The sequence below is a fragment of the Crassostrea angulata genome, chromosome 8, assembly GCF_025612915.1.
Source record: "Crassostrea angulata isolate pt1a10 chromosome 8, ASM2561291v2, whole genome shotgun sequence".
NCBI lineage: Eukaryota > Metazoa > Mollusca > Bivalvia > Ostreida > Ostreidae > Magallana > Magallana angulata.
In genome coordinates this window covers 27,368,831-27,389,545 of record NC_069118.1, presented here as the reverse complement: position 1 = coordinate 27,389,545, position 20,715 = coordinate 27,368,831, and the positions used below count along the sequence as shown (strand labels likewise).

The 20,715-nt window shown below is 34.4% G+C and overlaps 1 protein-coding gene and 1 pseudogene across 1 annotated transcript; both read left to right on the top strand.

Annotated features, from left to right (window-relative positions):
• Window positions 1-275: 275 nt before the first annotated feature.
• Window positions 276-6,853, top strand: LOC128160170 (universal stress protein in QAH/OAS sulfhydrylase 3'region-like; annotated as a pseudogene).
• A 117-nt stretch (window positions 6,854-6,970) lies between these two features.
• LOC128160169 (uncharacterized) lies at window positions 6,971-20,462 on the top strand. Its single transcript, XM_052823444.1, has 18 exons — window positions 6,971-7,985; window positions 11,491-11,570; window positions 12,633-12,738; window positions 12,987-13,061; window positions 13,285-13,373; window positions 13,606-13,679; window positions 14,164-14,324; window positions 14,481-14,539; window positions 14,671-14,748; window positions 15,010-15,070; window positions 15,315-15,402; window positions 15,820-15,998; window positions 17,033-17,209; window positions 17,507-17,564; window positions 17,673-17,794; window positions 18,204-18,284; window positions 18,507-18,641; window positions 19,440-20,462. The coding sequence occupies exons 1-18, from the start codon at window positions 7,125-7,127 to the stop codon at window positions 19,620-19,622; spliced, it is 2,667 nt and encodes an 888-aa protein (XP_052679404.1). The 5' UTR covers window positions 6,971-7,124; the 3' UTR covers window positions 19,623-20,462.
• The last annotated feature ends 253 nt before the right edge of the window (window positions 20,463-20,715 follow it).

The window sequence follows — 20,715 nt, the reverse complement described above, 5'->3', positions numbered from 1 at the left end:
AAAAAATTAGTTGCTGTGAGAAAAAGTGGGGGGGGGGGGGGGGGGGAAGGCCCCCCCCCCCTGCCCCCCCCCCCCCCCCCCCTCTGATTCTACGTGCCTGGGTTGAGTGAAAAATTACATCATCAAAATGCATTTGATTTTTTGTTTAATAAATTTATTCAAAATTAAAGTTATTTAAAGAGTTAATGGTAAAAAGCTATTCTGGAACACCCTGTACATGTACAGATCATATGAGATGTACATGTACATTTCGTGGATCCGCGCCTCTGCTGTATACTATACTGTGACGGAGCCTTCTACTGCAGTACATGTAGTTTTTCAATTAGCGTCACTATTGATTCGGGTAAATAGCCCCATCTGACATCATATCTTGCCAAGACGAAGTAAACAACTTGTCGATAGAAACGCGTAGCACGTGAAAGCGCCACAAGGCCTTCTGTTTATCCGATCTTCGTTTTTCATCTCTCTCTCATTCTCGTAAAGCTCCATACCTGTCCGAAGCTGTCGTCTGATACAACATCACGATGTGATTCACGGTAATGTAATTGCCGAGGGGAAAAAGAAGATAGAGAATATTCCGGAAGGATTTCTGCAGGCTGTTGCAAAGTACTTGGTATTTTAGTTGTTTAGTATCGAGACTATGGCCGACGATTTCTCAGAGCCCAAAAGGCGGGGGGTGCATTGTTGTGATCGCCATGGACGGCAGTTTACATTCCCAACACGCTTTCGAATGTAAGTCTCTACTTTCAGTTTTGAAAATTTTGACAACGCTACGTGCTTTGTTTACAATAGATAGGCCTATTTTCATTTTTTTACGAACTGAACCGGCATTTCTTGACCTAATTTTTTAGATCGTTGACTATTTTTAGGTTATGTATTAAAGTTGTCCATTCACGTGTTAGGTAAAAATTTCCATGTGTATATAATTTTTTTTTTTTTTAGGGTACATAGAAAACATGCACGTGAAAGGCGACAAGGTTATATTAGTGCACTGTCCAGAATATAAATCTCTCGTCAACTCACGTAAGTAGATAATGGTCAATTATAGTGCGCATTATACACGCATGTAATTATCTGCACTAAGTTTTCGTCTGCTTCACACTTCGATCATTTTGCACTGTGGGACATAATATATACAGACATTGACTTCACCATTCTCTATACATACCCCTCCCCTTAAAAAGGGTGTGTGTGTGGGGGGGGGGGGGTAGAATTTTCTAGAAAATATGATTTATTCCATTTCATCCACAGGGGCTCGTCACGAAGTTTTTTCAACCTTCTATATATACCACCTCTATACTATAAAATACATTTTATAGTATAGAGGTGGTATATATAGAAGGTTGAAAAAACTTCGTGACGAGCCCCTGTGTTTCATCCATATTATATTTCCCCTATGACCCAAATTAGCTAATTGGTTCTTTAAGCCTGTATTAATGCGTCGTTTTGTTGGCCTGTCGACCAAAACGAACTAGTTTTTCCTCTATTACTGCAGTACATGCAATTTGCAGACCACAGAGCAATGTAGGCTTATAGCATTACACATCTAAATGCATCAAGGCTGCCTGCACAATATTACGTATAAATCGGTAGGCCTACATCTTAATTTGAATGCGAAATAAAATATAAGATCGATCGAATTTACGGATCAAATCCTCGCTGTTGTTCATAAATTGCATAAACTACATTCCAGAGGATTAGACAGTTTTTCTGTCATTTTTAATCTAAATGTTTGCATACCCTTCTGCAACATTTTCCCGGCGAACAATGCTATGACATGTGGCTTGCCACAAGAGCAATGCCGCGAGGCATACTCTAAAACCTGGCCTGGCCTGGCCCCATTGGCCTGGCCTGGCCTCAAAGATGGCCTGGCCTCACTTTTGGCCTCAAAATTGGCCTGGCCCCAAATTTTGGCCTGGCCTCAAAAATTGGCCTGGCCTCAAATTTGGCCTCTACCAAAATTTTTGGCCTCAAATTATTTTTATATTTTCTTTATATATTTGATGATTTTATTGATTTTATTGATTTTTTATTGATTTATTTTCAATGCACATTAAACATCCCACTTGGTGACTTTAGTGTCTTATAGTGATAGTTTTTTAAAAATAATGGTTACAATTGAAAATATAGTACTAACAATGCATATTTATGACTACAGGTATGTCGAGTAATCCACTCTAATAGATTTTTATTCAGTCTTTTTTTAATTCTTAATTAAGAACTTAAGAATGTGATTTTGCCCTGTCATAGTATAACCATGGCATTATTATGCAATGCACTTAGATCAAACTGCTCTCAGGATCGGACAATATTTATGTAACTCTTTTACCAACGATTTGTTTGACAAAAAAATAAAGGAAGAGGCCAATATTTGTTCTAACTAACATCAAAGGTCACAAATGTTTTGCTTTGTTCAGATTCTGATAATGACAATTCCGCATAGGATAAAAATTGTTTCCTAAATATACAAGCAACACATGCATTAAACTCTACTCTAATCAGGAGGTGATGATAAATGACCATCACTGAGTCAAGCTATCAGAGGATGCAATGTTGCAGTCGTTCACAAATGCCATTAATTTAAATAGATCGCGTGAAATGTTAAATGACAGGAGAGGCAATGAATCTGACCCCAATGTAGCAGATTAGCGACAGAAAAGGTTGATATCGAATTTCTGCTGGAGAGAGAAATTTGGGCTTGATCGGTGTTGACAGGTAATGCAAACAAACTGCATTACACTATGATAACGATTTAATGGTATGGACCAGTTTACAAATATTTTGGATATCATTCAGGTCAGTCTCTTCTTTTAAATGGGAGATGGGGGGGGGGGGGGGGGGGGGGCTGGCGACTCTTAGTTTTATAGTTAATCGCTTTTGTATTGACATCATCTAAACTTTAACAATAGTAAGAGCAATGCTGTACATGCATGTCAAAGGTATTTTTTGTGTGTTTAGACATGGATTAGATTAATTAAACTTGAACAACGGTCACTTGTCATATTTTGTCATATTTTTGCATATGATTATTCCTTAAATATTAAAAAAGCATTGAATTTTCAATTTTAAATTAAATCAATAAAAATTCAATCTAAGTGTAAGAAAATAAGAAAAAGAAAAATTTTAAAATAAGAGGCCAAAATTTTTTGAAGAGGCCAAACTTGAGGCCAGCCCAAAATTTGAGGCCAGGCCAAAATTTGGGGCCAGGCCAATTTTGAGGCCAAAAGTGAGGCCAGGCCAACTTTGAGGCCAGGCCAGGCCAGGCCAATGGGGCCAGGCCAGGCCAGGTTTTAGAGGATGCCATGCCGCGATCACCGAGAAGAAATTTTAAACTGCTACAGGTACATGTATATGTCATTGAATGTTAATTAAAACTGTGTCTAGATAATTATCATTAGCGAATGCATATATTTCATCGACTTTCAAATGCACATATTCAGTTGCGTAAATATTTGCTCTTCGTTTACATGCTAAGTAAATATACATTATCCGAAGTTTGGTAGGAATCTATCAAATTATGTATTGGATAAAAAATTGAATTTTAATATTTTTTTCTGCGTGATAATAATCACCTACTTGTCTTACGGCAAATTGAAAAAAAATATATCAGTATTTCGGATGATGGATGAAATACAAATTAATTGGAAAAATGTATCGGGGAGTTTTTTTGTTTTTTTTTATTTCCCTACGCCCTTGACCGTATCTCTATTAAAAACCGACGTAGTTCAAATTTATACTAAGCAGATAGACAGCATATGTCGATATTCCAGACACTGAGGAAAAAGGTTTTCTGTGGATTTTAACACTGGGGTATAATATACACTAGATTATTCTAGAACTGATCACGCTAGAAGACATGTTTTGCGTGTTTTTGTCGTGTTGCGTTGATTAATTAACGACCATTTGGAATTGATTTCTGAACCACAAGAAGAAAGAAAATCTCAGATCCCTAGCTGTTGAAAAGAAATAACTAATTTGTCTTCTAGATCTTTTAAATAAATTTTGAATGCAGACCCACCCTCTCCCTTTTGAATTGATCAACATTGGTATTGATAAATAATAAACAACACCAGTTTATCCTGTAATAGGGTCACACATATGTTTTGTAATTCATATTTTAGCTCACAAAACACAAAAGGGATAAATCTACAAGTATGAGCTTAAATGCCATCGCATATACGTCACAGATTATCCACATATTTCAAAAATTTCTTTGAATATTAACTGTTTACAAAAATCCTCTTATTGTTTGGATTTAATTGCATGTGCATGACTGCTGGTACATCAAAGCTATTGTAAACCAAGGATGCATGGGCATATTTTTTAGCCTGTTCCTTTGAAAACCATCTTATAGATATGGATGCTTACTATACATTGCCAAAGAAAAATGATAAGATAATAGTATCTTACAAATTACAGGGACGTATACACATGTACTAACTATACTTAGTTTTTACGTCCCTGCAAAATTGGCGTAAAGTGAGTATTTTTGATGTATGGAATCCGGATAGGGTCATGTATTTTTCTATTGCACCATCGCACCTTCGAGCTTTGGATCGAAGTCGATAGTGTAATGGCGCGATAATGCGGTGACGATGAAACGACGGTGCGATAGCGCGATCACGATGATGCGATAGCGCGACAATGCGATATCGATGGTGCAATAGTGAACGATGCGACCCTTTCCTTATTCCGTTGTAATGTAATACAGCCAGGTGATCAAATCTGTCTCATCGTAGCCACTTGTTTATTATAGCTATGCAGCATTAATCATCTTCATTGTCCGTGTTTTGTAATTCCGCTTGTTCTGTCTGACAGTGGAGGTGAATCTTACGGTGACTACTTGGAGAAAATGTGAACACAATTCATTGTTATTGTTAAAAAACGCGTCATATCCAATTAATTAAGCTTCAAATATCTAGACACCAAAACACTTTAAAAATCAGTGATGAAAACTTCATATTTGCACTTGATTTATTGTACACTGATGTTTTAAAATTGATATTTCTAATCTTTGCCATGCAGCATATTTAACAACAGATCCATCGAAAGCCTCGGAATTGGCCAATGAGGAAGAAAGAAAAATCAAAGAAATGTTTGCTGATTGGAAAGAGCAAATTAAAAGGACAGAGGTATTTATGTAAACGCATATATAAAATAGTCATGAAAAAGTCACGATATTTTCTCTTGCGGAATTGTTTTTTCCTATCTGATACATTTTATTGGATTATTACCGTCTCAAACTACAAACCGTACTGAACGCGTGGATGAACAATTTTCAACCATTCGAAATGGGGAGGGAGAGAGAGAGAGAGAGAGAGAGAGAGAGAGAGAGAGAGAGAGAGAGAGAGAGAGAGAGAGAGAGAGAGAGAGAGAGATGCTTGTGGTGCCTGACAGCATTTGTATTTTTGTCTTCATAAAGAATGTTTAGAAATCATTTATTGCGTGGCGTAGCGCGGCATGCGGTTCGTAGTCTCAACACAGCTATCTTCTCTTCCCTAAAAGGGATTGGGATCGTTAATTTTGGTCGAGGCTGCATTAATTGCTCTTGTAAGATTGCTAAAGCAATGACAGACAAAAAGTTACAATTGCCAAAGCACTGATAAATCATCTCAAAATCTGAAAGCCTCAGTCTCTGATTTTAAATTACAGAGCGTCTTGGAACCAAAGTGTGAAATATATCGCGGATGTAAATTCAATTTTACATACATGTATGTACATGTAAGTAGTACTAAGTACCAAAGATAATCTTGTTACATTTTTCCCCTTCAGATTGACGGTTGTGTAGTAAGAACATCCGGGGAACCAGGACGAGCAATCATAAAAATCGCGCGTGGAGAGGGCGCTGATTACATCGTCATGGGGTCACGTGGTCTGGGAACTCTGCGCAAGACGTTTATGGGCAGTGTTAGTGATTACATAGTGCACCATGCACACATACCAGTGACTGTTGTACGAAACCGAGACGAGGACAACAAGTGATGAATATTAATGAGTGCACATTGCATAATTTACGCAAATTAAGGAAAAACAGATTCATGTATAAAATTATTGTACACTGCAATGTTTCTGATACTGTTTTTGTATTTACATGTGTATTAAAAAAATTCACGAAAAAGCATTGCTGGTTGATTTTTAAGCACGCAGTGGTTGTATGGCATCAAATACATTCGGGGGAGAAGTATAACCACGGCAGGAGACTGGTAGACTGACACTATGTAAATTAATCTATCGCGTAACTTTTTGAAAAAATACACCACTGAAATTGTATGAATCATCAGAATGCTAAACCTGGGATATTAAACATTGATTTCATTTGAGAACAAATACGATAATATTGTGATAAACGCTTATGTGAAATATTGATACTACATTTTTGGATCGTTTCAAGAAATTCTGAAAAAAAAACATCTTTTGTAGAAAATGACGCTGAACATTCAAGGCATTTCAAAATACATTTGCATTACAAGTTGCGTTATTTTTAGCTTTTAGAAAAGTTCTATTTGACTAGTCGTAAAAACAAAATTGACATCCTCAATTTTTTTTTTATTGTTAGAACTGCATTACATGTTCTAAGAATGTGAATTTATTTTTCGATAAGTTACAGATGTAAAAACTGGTTTTAAGTCCAGTCAAAATCAAAATTGAATTAAGTTGTCAACAGTTTCTTTGTTCTTGAAGATAGAAAAGGCAATAACCCATAACGTACTGAGAAGACAATATTCCATTAAGATTATCGCTCGAAATAAATAGTCATGTAATCTAACAAATAAAACGCCCTTATCTTGACCCAGTATGTATGTTTTGTTTCCTGCAATGCTTTATGATGGGAAATAAAGGTATTTTACTAATACACTTTTGTTGTCGACCTATTGTTTGAAAATCTCCGTCGACTTATCCAGATTAAGCCGAATTCAAATAAAAGAGGGTATTTATTGATCTGGAAAACGTATTTAACTATTTAACGGTTGATCTTGTTTTATTTCAATTTAATATTTGAAAAGACGCAGGTGAAAAGCAGGTAGAGTGAATGCTAGTTTCTATTTATTTATTCTTTTGTATTTGACCAACATTATGAATATACTAGTAGTTTTACTGTGATTCTGACCAAAAAAACAATCATCATGCCAACATCGTTGGTGCCTAAATTATCCCTTACCCCGGTAAAGTTTAACCGTTTGGAATCTCTTACCGAGGATGCGGTGAGCAGTCAAAGACTGCCAGAAACGGAGAGATATGACGAAGAGAGTCCCAAAGGAAAAAAGAAATTAAAGAAACGCTTAAGTCGCCGAGATTCCATGATGAACGTTTTAAGAGATGAGCTGAAGAATATGGAATCGCTTCCGGCGCTAAAAACGCACCGTGCGCCAAGCGTGATGGACGAGTGGATAAACGGCGAGGATGGCGCACACGAGGACTTACTCCCAATAAGTACGCGAAGTCGTAACAGAAGATACAGTGTGGGAGACGGTGACTACAGTCGTGGACATCTTCCTGTGTCGAGACGAAGCATATCCGGTGGGTCCGATGACGTCATTGTTTCCGGTTACGAACTGAAGAAAATTCGGATGCTGCAGTCTCTTGAAAGCATGGGAGTGGCAATACCCAGAAAAAGAGTTCAACGGAACTCGACTTCTGACGAGAGAGAAATTTTACAGAGTATGGAGTTTGCCAAACGTCAAAGTTTATCAACAAGGCTCTTACAGACGGTCAACAAAAAGCCCAGGATCAGACACCGCTCTCGTTCTCACTCTCGTTCTGAAGAGGTGATAATGCAGTCTCCAGTGAGAGAGCAGTCGCAGACGAAAGATGCTGAAGATGACGAAAGCAGGGATCAAGTGAATACGATGCTTAAAGCGATAACGAAGAAAGTGATTGATCCGAACAACCAGGTGGTGTTTGGGAACGCCGGTGTAAAAAACGTCTCATATGATCTCGGAAATGACGTCATTGGATCGTTTAGACGGAAGATACGGAGGAGAAAGGTAGCATTTACTCTGATTACTTTAGATGTTTATAAAAAACATTTTTCACTTATTATTAACACAGTCATCTTCTCAGTCCTAAAACCGGAATCAACTTCTCGGTCTAAAAATCCGAAACAGGGCCGGACGCAGCAATTTCTAATTATTTTTCTGAACTACATATATGTATACGAGGTGTAAAAATACCAAATTTGTTAGCCTAAATCTTAATCTGATAGCACATGATTCTTAATCAGTGTGTGCCCTGGTAGCTAGAATGGCGACTTTTGTGGTTTTAAAAATTAAAAAAAAAATTAATTCTCCCTGTCCTGTTACATTGATATTTTAAACACAAGTCGTTAAAAGATAACCAATTATATCATTGATTTAGAAATTAGTGTGTTAGTAATAAATATTTTGATTCTGTTTTATTGTTGCCAATAAAAAAATAATAACGGAAAATTTTATCGCTTTTCAAAAAGGTTTCAAGATTTTTCATTAAAGACAAATCCCCCGTGTTTGAAAATTCCGAAGAATTTGACATTACGACCAATAAGTCTATTTTACACATCCCAACTAGACGAAATGAAATAATACATTGGTTGAAATCATCTAATTTCCCCTTTGAACAAATGGATGAAGTGTTGACAAAAGATTAATGTTTGGTGAAGTCTCGCAAACGTTTATGTTTTCGGCTCTTTGGAGAGCGCGAGCGTGCCACTTGAAGCCGCTTCGGCTCCAATATTGTCCAACACTTTAAAGTTAAACAAACCCCTTCAGATGAAAGTGAGAAATAACTTTCAATTTTCCTGTCTGTTATACACTTTTAAAACATGTAGTGAAGTTTGATATATCGGCTTGTTGAGTTTAATATGTTTTGTTCCGTTTTGCACTAACATGACAACATTGGACATTCCTCTTGAATGATTTCATTGGTTGAAAATAAATGAGTGCATCTAGATGCCGTAAAGTGTGATAATTATTTTGTTAATGATATATTTTGTAAAACTTGTCAAACTTTTTCCACTTCCTTTGAAGTCCAGACGTCTTTTTGGCAATTTGTTTTGTAATATTAGCAGTGACCTTTTATCAAAATGCAACTGTAAATTAAGAAAAAATTGATTTACACGACTCTTATAGACTAAATTCCATGCCAGTAAATTTATAATCCTTTTTCAATTTTGAAGATTGTGTAAGCCTATTATCCAATTCATCGTTTTGTTGAAGGGAATAATTTGGTCCAAATTCGTTTCCAATACAATTTATTACATATTGTTAATGTAGCTCTCTCTAGTTCACGGCTAAGCTACTTCTCTTGATTCATATAGATCAGAGCAGAAGCTATCAGGTTATATGTCATGTTGTAAAATTTTGAATTTACTGGGTGGGTGTAAATACAAAATTTACAAGATGACAACATGTTGTAAAATTTGTATAAACACACCCACCCAGTAAATTCTATATGTGGGCGCTTAAGATGTACATTCGGCAGGAATCTGGGCGCACAAGGAGAGTGAAAATTTCATCAATCAATTTTGAATATTTTTCGAATTATAACCGTTATTTGGTTTCTGTTGGATGTGGAATGAGTGGGAAAATATTTGAAATGCAAAAGGTTTTATTATAATATGGGTCTAAATATAGCAACACGATGCAATTCATGCAAAATCCTACTTATTTACAACTGTTTTTAAATGATTTTGTTGTCTCTGGGTCTTCTCTCCACAAATTTGAAACGTGTAAAGATAACATATTTCAACATTAAAAATGCCGCTTTTTAAAAAAAGATGGAGAAATGACCCAGAGATGACTAATTATGTACTTTTTCAAATTATTTTTTGAAGGATAAAAACAGTCCATTGATATGACAGTGTTGTTTCAAACAGTACTTTATAGAGCTTATATTGACAAGTCTCGCATGGCTCAGTGGTTTCGTCCTGGATTAGTGAATACAAACATTCAGTGTTTTGGGTTCAAATCCAACTGGCGGTCTTTTTAAAAAAAAATTAAACTTTTTTGTTTTAAATGTTTGTTATTATAACATGATGTTGAATTATACCGGTATATTTTAATTTGTTGTTATTGATTTCTAGATCTGCTCTATGAACACTATAAAAAAAATTCTTTCTTATTACTACTTTTTAAGGATATACACAATACAACTTCATTTAAATATGTTTGCATTAACATTTCCAACTAGTTATCGGTTTACCTCTCATTGCCATTTTTTGAAAGCTTTGTGAGTTTTTTAATAACCGGAATAGCCATGTACTTCGACTCTCAACATAACATGTTTTTGTTGAAACCTGTACATAGCCTTTCGAGGTTATAGACATTTAAATCCCAATTGATTCGTGTCGAGGATTCCTGCAATCTTACAACCTTGTGCGCTCACTTTCTTTACAACATGACATTTATACAATTGTGAGGGCCATTACGTACTGGTATCTAAGAACTCAAGTACTAAGTATAATTAAAAATACGCGTACTTCCGACTTGTGAATCATAGGTTTCACGGGATTTGGTCAATTTAGAACAAACTATAGCACTTGGTTCATCCAGATCTACTTCGAACTACATGTAGCTGGCATTCTCATTATAATGCAACTTGATTTACGGAATAATCGAATGTTAACCTGACAGGGCTAAATAAAGGATATATCCGGATTATCTTAATCCCATTAACACAAATCTAATTTAAGGTTACGGACAGATCTTTAGGTGAACAGGTAGAATGTAGCATATATTACATGTTATATCACATGGTTCGAGTTAATCTACCCAAAGTTTTAGTAACGTAATGACCGTTGTGGGAAGAGGAATTAAAGGGTTATAAAATGAAAACTCTCAGACTCACCTTACAAGGTTAAAATTGGCACGTTGATTTCTGAATAACAGAGCAATTATTTGCCAACGACATAAAAATATTATATATTTATAATGACATTTTGAATAATATACATGTATACACATGCATCTTCATAATTTACTTTTCATTAACAAACTGAAGTTCCCGAATTTTTTTCTATGTTATAAATTTGAAATGAAATTTTATATAATACAAAAATGGCATTTCCAATTGTCTTCGGCATTATCAACATTCTTATCATTGATTCCATTTTGTTAAATACCGGTAACAATCTGTACTGTATTTGACCACTAATAATTTTTTCAAGGGGTGTTTACGTGGTTGTACAAATATTAGGCCTACAGGTAAATATTGGGAGGGAATCTCAAATTTCTCTTCATTTTTTTTCGGGGGGGTTGGGGTTGGGGATGGAGGGTTATTAATTGAGGTGGTTAAAATCATTTTACAAAATGAAGAGTTATAATTGCATTGCAGACACAATTTGTTTCAAAAACCAGGATACGGTAATATCAGATGGTATAAGATTAATATCTAAAGTTAACAAAACACATTCATTTGGTGCTGCCGAGACGGAGCGTAAAGTTCAATAATTTTTTTTATCTTCATCTGACATTCATAAAGTATCAAATGATGAATTTTGGTTTCCTCTTTCTGTAGGTTCGTCCATTCCAAAAATGGAAGCGTCTCTCAAAATTCATAGTGGTATTGATTCGGGCATGGAAGATCCACTCTCAATCGTAAGTAGACAGAATACATTATTCATGGTTATCTAAATGTATAATTGTGTATATACACTCTACGGCATTAGAGAAAGACTTTTTTCAGAAGCATGAATAAGTGTAAAAAGCTTATACGGTGAAACTGGTCAAAAAGGACTTTTTCAAAGAATCGGCAAGATTACTAGCTAGCGCCGCTTGCAATGTCAGATGACAACGAAATACCCATGCAATTGCTATTAGTTCCGGTCCGAACGTCTAGCAAGGCAATTGCTGAGTTTCGGAACCGGAAGATCAAAACACGCAATACTAATAAAAAAGAAAAGGACAGAAAAATATCCCTCTATTTTTAATATTATTATTAATAACTTTTTATTGAGTTATTGCATATTCTGTTGGATTTTTAAAGAATGTTTCGAAAGTTAATTCATTATTTCAAGTTGTTGAAAAGAAATGCACGTTTGGTGCACACCTATTAAGGACATTTAGAGCATAAATTATCCAGAACGGATTATACTCTTCTGATGTGAGACCATAAGTAGGATTTAGTGCGTTTAGAAATATAAGTCAATGGGTTATTGGAGTGGATCTCAATTAAAGAATCTTAAACCCTAATCGTCCTTCTAAAAACCCCGCGTGACGCATATGCATTTTACTTCTTGCGATACTGGGAACAGTCGCAAGTTTAAGAATTACATGTATAATGCCAAACTAAAAGGTCATCTACATGTATCTGTGGAAAAAAAATAATTAAAGAACATATAGATTTGACCTGCATTAATGAATAAATATCTTTTTCAATTATTTTGTTTGTTTTTTTTTTATTTCCTTATCGAAATACTTTTTGTGTTGCATTCACCAGAATTTTAGCTCCCTATAGGCATATCACAAGCTTGAAATATTTTTTTTCTCCAAGAAACCTATAAAACTTGTTGGGTTTGTTGATGAAATAATATATAAGCAACTTTGCACTTTTCTAACAATTTTAGATAGATTACAATAAACCATTTTTATGGAGTGGTTCAGCGACTATGCGATTTGTATCTATGAAACAAATTTTAGAACACGATCATTATATTTCAGCGTTAACTCGATATTGGGGATGTTTGAGTCGCTGGATGCATTGACCAATTCCTATGAGACTAAAGACCTTATGTTTAACGTTACCGACTACAAGGCCGGAAAAGAGGTAATTAGCTAATTAGTCGACATTAATCCATAATTTTTTTTCTTTAGAAAAATCGGACAAGAGCATTTTTTTTAAAGAATAAAGATAAGTTAATAGAAAAAAATTACTCTGAACTTGGTACAAATACACATGTAAATCAGAAGCAATTATGCAATATGTATTGACCGGAATCAAAAATCTATTTGGTTTATAGCTGAAAGCAAGTTTGTTTTAAATGCCTTTGATAAGGAATCCTTCTCCATTAAAAGGGCCTTATATCTCAAGAATTACGTAGAATTTTGGAGAAGAGGCCGTCAGCAAGATCATCTGAGGAAGTGCATTATGTAAGCATGTTTCTTTGTTTATTTTGATAAAGAGTGCCCGATTACACATTAAAGCACATCCACGCAACGAATTAGTTTCCATATCAAATTTTATAAGACGGTCTGGTTAAATATTAACTCTCTACTACACAACTTAAGAATATTCAATATGAAAAAAATCGTGTAAAAGTCCATGATGGCAAAGTTCTAACAAGATACATAATATCTTTTTTTTCCATACCAGGTTCAAATCGCTCTCAGAAACTACAAATCCATCGCGGAATACCCCGTGGACATGCAGAAGAAAATAGCTTCAAGGGGTTGGTATGAGTCGTAAGTATGAATTCAAGATGGTTGTCCAAAGTCAAAACATCCGCTCAGAGTATAAAACGGTAACTTTTATGCAAAATTTACAAGGAGAAAATATCATCAGAAGATACTGTTTTTGAGTAAAAATTAATATTGATGCTGGTTATTGCAAGTGTATTATTAAAAAAATATGTACAATTTGAAAATTGATGCATAGTTAAAAAATTCATTTGGATTTGTTGTGTTCTATTAATAGATATGACGCAAAACGAGTAATCGTAAGAGAAGGGCACTTGCCCATGTGCTTCTACTTTTTACTGACCGGCTCAGGTAAGATGACATATGGACAACATGACGTCACGTCAAAAGACTGTAACCAAAATTATTTTCATGGTCTTAAAATCTGTCTACAGGAACTGCATATATTATCCAGCCAATTGGTCAAGTAGAAACATTGATATGCATGTATTATTAATATCAGTAAATAATATTTGCCTACACAAGATGTTTAGAACAAACTAGAAGGAAAATAAATTAACTAATATACAATTGTTATATGAAAAAAATTACAAACAGGGGGGTTTGGGTTAATACATAATAAGTACTTATACTAAGTTTGCTCTATACAATCTTGAAAATATTATTTACTGATATCAATAATACATATACATGCATGTATCATTGTTTGTATTTGACTTTAATTGTTCATATTGAAATCTTGACGAACTAACAAAATTTTAAATTGAGATGCCTGGAATTTGGCATTTAATCAGGAGGGAAGCGTATTCTTAGACCTGGGTATGATTCTTTGTAGCTGTCGTGTCTTTCCTGGACTCGAACACCAACACCAACAAGACCGTCATCTTCCTCAATCGAGGAGACAGCTTCGGCGAGCAGGCGATCATGACGCGGACCCTGCGGCAGACGACAGTCATTTCCCGCGAAAAAATCGAACTTCTAGTCATGTCAGATGAGGTTATAAGCATTGGTTTTATTGCTTTAAATTTTAGAGTTAATATAAGAATTAAATGGTACAAATGTCAGGTTTTTGAATTTTTATACAAAGTTCATGGGGTTTTTTTTTGGAATAAACGAAATGTATTAATTTTTGATTTTTTTTTTCATTTTTAGGATTTTATTGACATTTTTATGTCTGGTGGACTGCGTGATGTGAACGACCCATTCATAAAGTATGTGCTTATATTCTCAAATAAAAAAACTCGCTTTTTCATTGTTGAACGTCAAATGAGTCTTATTATAAAAGAGATGATTTGCCAGCAGCGCAGAGTTCATAATTAAGTTCTTTCTTTTTTCCTCGCAGATCTCTGAAGTTTCTTCAAGAGTGGCCTGTTGAAAAATTAGCTGATAACCCTAAAAAAGCAATTTTCAGCTTTTTCAAGTAAATATACATTTGAATTCATTTACTGTTAACTATAATTATTAATTCATGTGCAATTAACTTTTTTAAAGATACTTTTCTTTTTTATTATTCATTTTTCAATTGAACAAAATTAAGTTGAACTTTTGTTGATTAATTTCTAGTGAAAGATCTGCGGAATATCTACTTTCTCACACTCTTGTATGATTTCCATGACATAGCGTGGGCTTTTCTAGCATTGGTAATAATACTCCTAACTGTAACTTCCTGTCTTGTTTTTAGAAGAGGGAAGGTTTTAATCAAAGACACGTCGAAAAGTGACTGGATATTCGTTGTTAAATCGGTAAGAAAAGCCAGTTTATTACTCCTCTTTTATATAGCTGTTATAAAATGACAAGTACAATGCCATGTATTGTAAACGTTTTCTATTATCGACTTAAAAAATTCTTTTGACGGAATTTTCCATTTCCAGGAATTTGGTGGTAATTATCATCATGCATGCAGTTGTATATTGTATTGTTTAAAATGAATGAAATGATTATCCAATAAAGTTTGTTTATTTTTAAAAAGTGATGAATTCTTTGCAGGGAAGTTGCAGTTTGCTAAAACGGCTTCGACTTATTGATCCAACGAAGAAAAAACCAAAAAGCAGGAAGAAAGAGTGGCGTGATAAAAGTATATAAATATCCTAGAATCATTTTATAAAGACCTTGGACTTTTGGTAGGACGTAACTTTCTATTTGTCTATTGCTTGCATCAAAACAAGTTAAAAATAAAATATGCATAGATTGCTTATAGTTTTAGCTCAAAACCAGAAAAATCTTGTTGATTATAAAAAGCCATGGCTGAATGACCAACACTGAAATAGACATGCCTATGTTTCATTACTTTTTGACAAATGACCCTAAGTTCAAGGTCATATAATAAAAGGTTCTACAATTATTGACGAAGCGAATGCTGTCATTCTTTAATACGTGGTTTTATTTGTTTTAACATATGTTATGAAAGTTTGAAAAAATTATATCTACTTCACAAACAACAATCAAAATGAAGACCTAATCATATTACATTAACATTGCATTTCCATTGCAGTTGAAGAATGTTTGAAAATTGGCGCCTCGTTGTCTCATCAAGACCAAGTGACACTACTGTACGAAGAGGAAGTGAAGAAACTGGAACAGCAGAACGTCACCCTTAGATACTACGCTCTTCCTGATATCAACATTGCCACAAATGAAGCTTACAACGATCTACGTCAAATGCATGATGAGGTATGCATTTGCGCAATGTCAAGCGCTTGTGGCGCGAAAATTTAAACCTTATAGTTTGTATCACTACTCTTTTTCTTCACTTTGATATTTAATATTGTTGTTAAAATACACCCTATACCTCCTTCAATATAGATAGTAACGTTGCTTTAAATAAATTGGATTTATTTCGACATTTGTCCGACGCTTAACATGTCCATTGAACATATACATATACCTGAAAAGAATCTTTATCGCTTCTTGATTAAAAGATTGTAATTCTACGGGATTGTGTGATTATTCTTATGATCGAACTTTGCTTAAACATAAAAGTAAGTTAAAAAATTCTTTAGTTATATGCGTGCGCAATTTTTCTCTTAAATGTTATGTCGTTTATATCTAAATAGGTGAATATAATACACATGTGATTCTCAGTCAGCTGTTTTTCTGTAACTGCGATATATTCAAAAATACTTACCTGTGGATGTTGAACATTTATATATTACTTGTTAAAAATAATCAAACACATATGCTATAAAATATCACCAGAGAAAAGAAAATGTGAGTATGAGTCTATGCAGATCCCTTTTAATGCATTTGCTTGATCCTTTAGTTTTTGTTTTATCTAATTAATTGATTGCTTTTAGTATGTGGCTTCGACTAGCATTTTTAGGTGTTATTGGCTACATTTATAGTATCTGCTTTACGTTCTTATGAGTTACCAATAAACCGCGGCACAATCCCAAATAACACGTAGAATTGAGTGTAATTTGATTGTTGCTTTTCTATTTCAATCATGTCCTATTTATACCGATATTTACTAATATATGTTTATAACCTAGGTTTACTATAATACAAATTTTGTTCAATTTCATTTTGTTTGTATTAGTTCAATTTCATTAAACGATGATTGCAATAATTTTCAGAAAATACAAATAAAGTAAAATATTCAATATTAATTAAGAAGAATTTTTGAAAAATGAAAGATTAATGTTAATTAAGTATGAAAGGGATATGGAGTAAAGGTTTTGTATGTCAATTTTTCTTTTAAAATATAGATGATAGAAAACAATTACATCAAGAGAACCATTGCGGATTTAAAGCAGCGCGCCGCAAACGAAGGTTCCATTATCACAGAGACTGAATTCGAACTGGACGAGGAGGAGAGAATTAACCAGGAAGCCAGGAACTACCGGCGCATGTCCCTGGTGGACCTCACCAATCTCGTCTCCAAGGTGACGATGCCTCGCTTTAAACATTTTTTCGTCATTTCTATTTATAGCTACTTTCAACATTACAATGAATATGTTTAATGTAGGAATTTAATAGCGCAAAAAATCGTTTAATTTGTACGACATGAAGTACAGCTTTGCGTTTCATATTCTGTTTTGTTGTTGTTGTTTGTTTTTTTTTTTTTTTCAAAACTAACATTCACAAACTATATATAGCTAATAATGGCAATTTGTTTAATTTTCTTTTTTTAAAAATTCAAAATTAAATACTTACTTAAAACTGTCTTGATATTTCAACAGGGACCATATATGTCAAAACCAAAGAAAGGAACGGACAATTCAAAATCAGCAACCACGGGTATTGTATATATATCTTTTAACTTCAACTCTGTTGTAATATATTTATTTCAACTTCAGATTTTTTACATTTGCGGTTCAATTATTATTTGAACGATTTGCTATGCAGTCCGTACCACCACATACGAAACTGAATCTGGTGAAGTGGAGACGGTACAAGATTACACTATGACCGGAGGTGACGTCACACAAGAAAGGATGTCCAATCATCCAGCTTCCTCTAAAAGCCGGGTAAGGATCCAAACCCAGCACATGATTTTCATAACATGTCTGCGTATGCCTGAAAAATTGTACACGTTACAATTGTATTTATTTCAAAATTATTATATAACCAGTGACGTATTCTTTATATACTTTACGTACGATTTATTTCTTACGAACTGGTTTATTATCAGAGCTGAAAGTCTTACACTCAGTCAGATTTTAATTCTAAAAAAAAAGATAAAAATTTGACCAGTTTGAAAAAGAAATTAAAAAAAGACGATCGCCCGCCCGATTGTGTTGCACAGGCTTTGAAACTCATGAGCAGCCGCTCAGCAGATGTACCTAGAACGTTTAACGTAAATACATAAAGAAGAATAACTCTTTCCGATTCCAAAACATGATATCGACTGACCAAAATTAGCGTTTCCCTTTGTAGGAGGAACCTGCACCCATCGAAAACGACGGAGGAGACTATGTCTTTGTAAACTGCCACACGCTTACGAAAGGCCAGATTTTTGTAAGTAATATTCTGACATATCAAAATGCCATATCTAGTTTAATAATAATTATGATCATTGATTTAGCTTCATTTTAACAGTTTTATAGTCATAACGTTTTCAAAGTTTTGAAAGCACCAACTCTAAAATTAAGAAAAAAGACTTTCAATGATCATAAAGTCAATGAGAAAGGAATTAAATTTCTTATTTAATTGAATTAGAATGATTTTTTTTCCTCAAAGGGTTTACAAGATATATGCTTCGAGAACCAGCCCGATTTTAGTCTAGTCAGCAATGGCGTAGAGGTGATCATGATCAATAAAAAGTTTTACACAGAAAATATGACCAATAACCAACTCATCAGATTAAGAGAGCATGTGAGTTGTAATCTCTCTCTCTCTCTCTCTCTCTCTCTCTCTCTCTCCATTGTTCTTATGATGATGACTTCAGCTGTTCTTCCTATCTTTATCTATATATACTATGTACTGTTACAACAGAGCAATGCTGTGAGTGCTTTATTAATGATATTTATGATATGCCCTGTACAGTACTTCCTGGGTTGTTACATCCTGGTTTGAGTTGTATGTTTCTCATGATCCTATAAATCACAAAAAACGGGAAGGAAATAATATTTGAGAAGAAACTAGATTGATGCAAACTTTACACTTCACACTCATGATAACATTCCATCATCATTATTTTTTAGCAATTTCGATTTTGGTTACAATTTTTTCATTAAAACCGACACAAATGTGTAAAGCCTGGTTCTTAGTACAATTATGTAAAAGCGTAAGAGTTTTAATTGTTTTGTCTTAAGTTTATATTCACACCCACCAAGTAAACTCATAATTTTGTTTTGCATCAGCCTAGAACCCCGCAACGTCATTGAATAAAATACATCATGTAATCGCCGTCTTTATTTCTATGGTTGTTAACTGCAACATGGCTGACGTAACGTCATTTTCATAAATATATTCTTTTTCAATTCATAGATTTACAAATGGTGTAAGTTCTCGACAAAACAAAATATTTGTTAGGTTAGTTTCTGAATGTCTAGGGATAAAAGTCCATAGAAGGTTTAGCTTTGCCTACTATGAACTTTTGATAAGCCATCCGACATATTTCCATAGAACACTAGTAAGTTGTAATATGACACTATACCCGTTACTTTGAAGGTGTGGCCTTACCCCAGCTCCGAGGACCTACAGTCCACTCTGGACAACCACATCCGGTGGGACTATCACAAAAAGCTCAACATGAAGAAGTCCCTCCGCGATGTCCGGATGAGGAACCTCCCCCCAAACGACTCCAGGGCCCACTTGAGTGTCCCGAAAGTGGGAGAGGAGAACAGCTACTGAGACGGGCCCTCCTGGAGAAATGAATTTAAGGGATCGTTTACATTGAACTACTGGTGGTTTTTATTTGATACGGTTCTAAAAAGAGACGATGATTGAAAATTTGTTGATTTGAGAATTTAAAAGGTCAATTTGTTAATGGGATAAGGTTATAACTTTCATACATAATATTTCACCCTTGCTTAGAAAAAAATTACACAATGCATTTTTTTTTCAATAGACAAGTATGCAATTATTTTTATTCACGTAATACAATCCATATTTGTCAAGTATTTCTGACTGCAAGGTACTTACATGTTACTTACATGTACATGTACTAGTGTGTCATTATCAGCTTGTCGGTATTCAGCTTCTTTTTATAACAACTCTTTCTTTGATGTGGGAACACGTTTAAACCATTGTTTCATAACGAATTATTCTAAGCTGTTGTTGCGTTTACATGTACATATATATATATTTCCTTACAATCTGGATTATTTCAGATATATTATATCGTTTTATCGTTTCATTGTGCTTACTGTGCCAAATGCTCATGACTGTGATGCTGTCCATTTGCCTTCAAGAGATTCAAAGAATCTCGTTACCATGGTATTCATGACGTCATTATGTGTTGATTCTTACGAAAAGAGAAAACGGGTTGGATTTTATTGTTTTAAAAGATGTACCAGATGTATATCAATTAAAGCTTTGATTACACTTCAAAAAACTCTTCGCTCTTCATAAGTTTTCAAAAAAATATGACTTTACATAGAAAATGTAATCTTATTTTATTCTTCTTTTTTGTTTCCGGCATGAAATTTTGTAGATTTTTCTTTTGACAAGTCATTTCTATATAAAGCGGTTGGATAATTTCAGATGTAGTTCTGTGATATACTTTTGTAATCTATAATGGACATTTAGGCAATTTTTATCTATACAGAGGTAAAAATCATTAGAAACATCACCTTGCATAAACTTATCGTTACGTTCTTTGCGAAGTATGACAATCTGCTCATGATTATTCTACCTCAGTAGTACATTACTAGTATTCGCCTACGCACGAGTTTTCAAATCTGTTCAAACTTTGAACACGAGGTGCTAGGACGGGAATCACAAT

What these genes read in the sequence shown, in the direction of transcription:
- LOC128160169 (XM_052823444.1), top strand. Translation starts at nt 7,125, where the DNA reads ATGCCAACATCGTTGGTGCCTAAATTATCCCTTACCCCGGTAAAGTTT. An exon ending in CATCTGAGGAAGTGCATTAT is followed by an intron (nt 13,062 to 13,284) that starts GTAAGCATGTTT and finishes TTTCCATACCAG; the next exon opens with GTTCAAATCGCTCTCAGAAA. An exon ending in CAGCTTCCTCTAAAAGCCGG is followed by an intron (nt 17,795 to 18,203) that starts GTAAGGATCCAA and finishes TTCCCTTTGTAG; the next exon opens with GAGGAACCTGCACCCATCGA.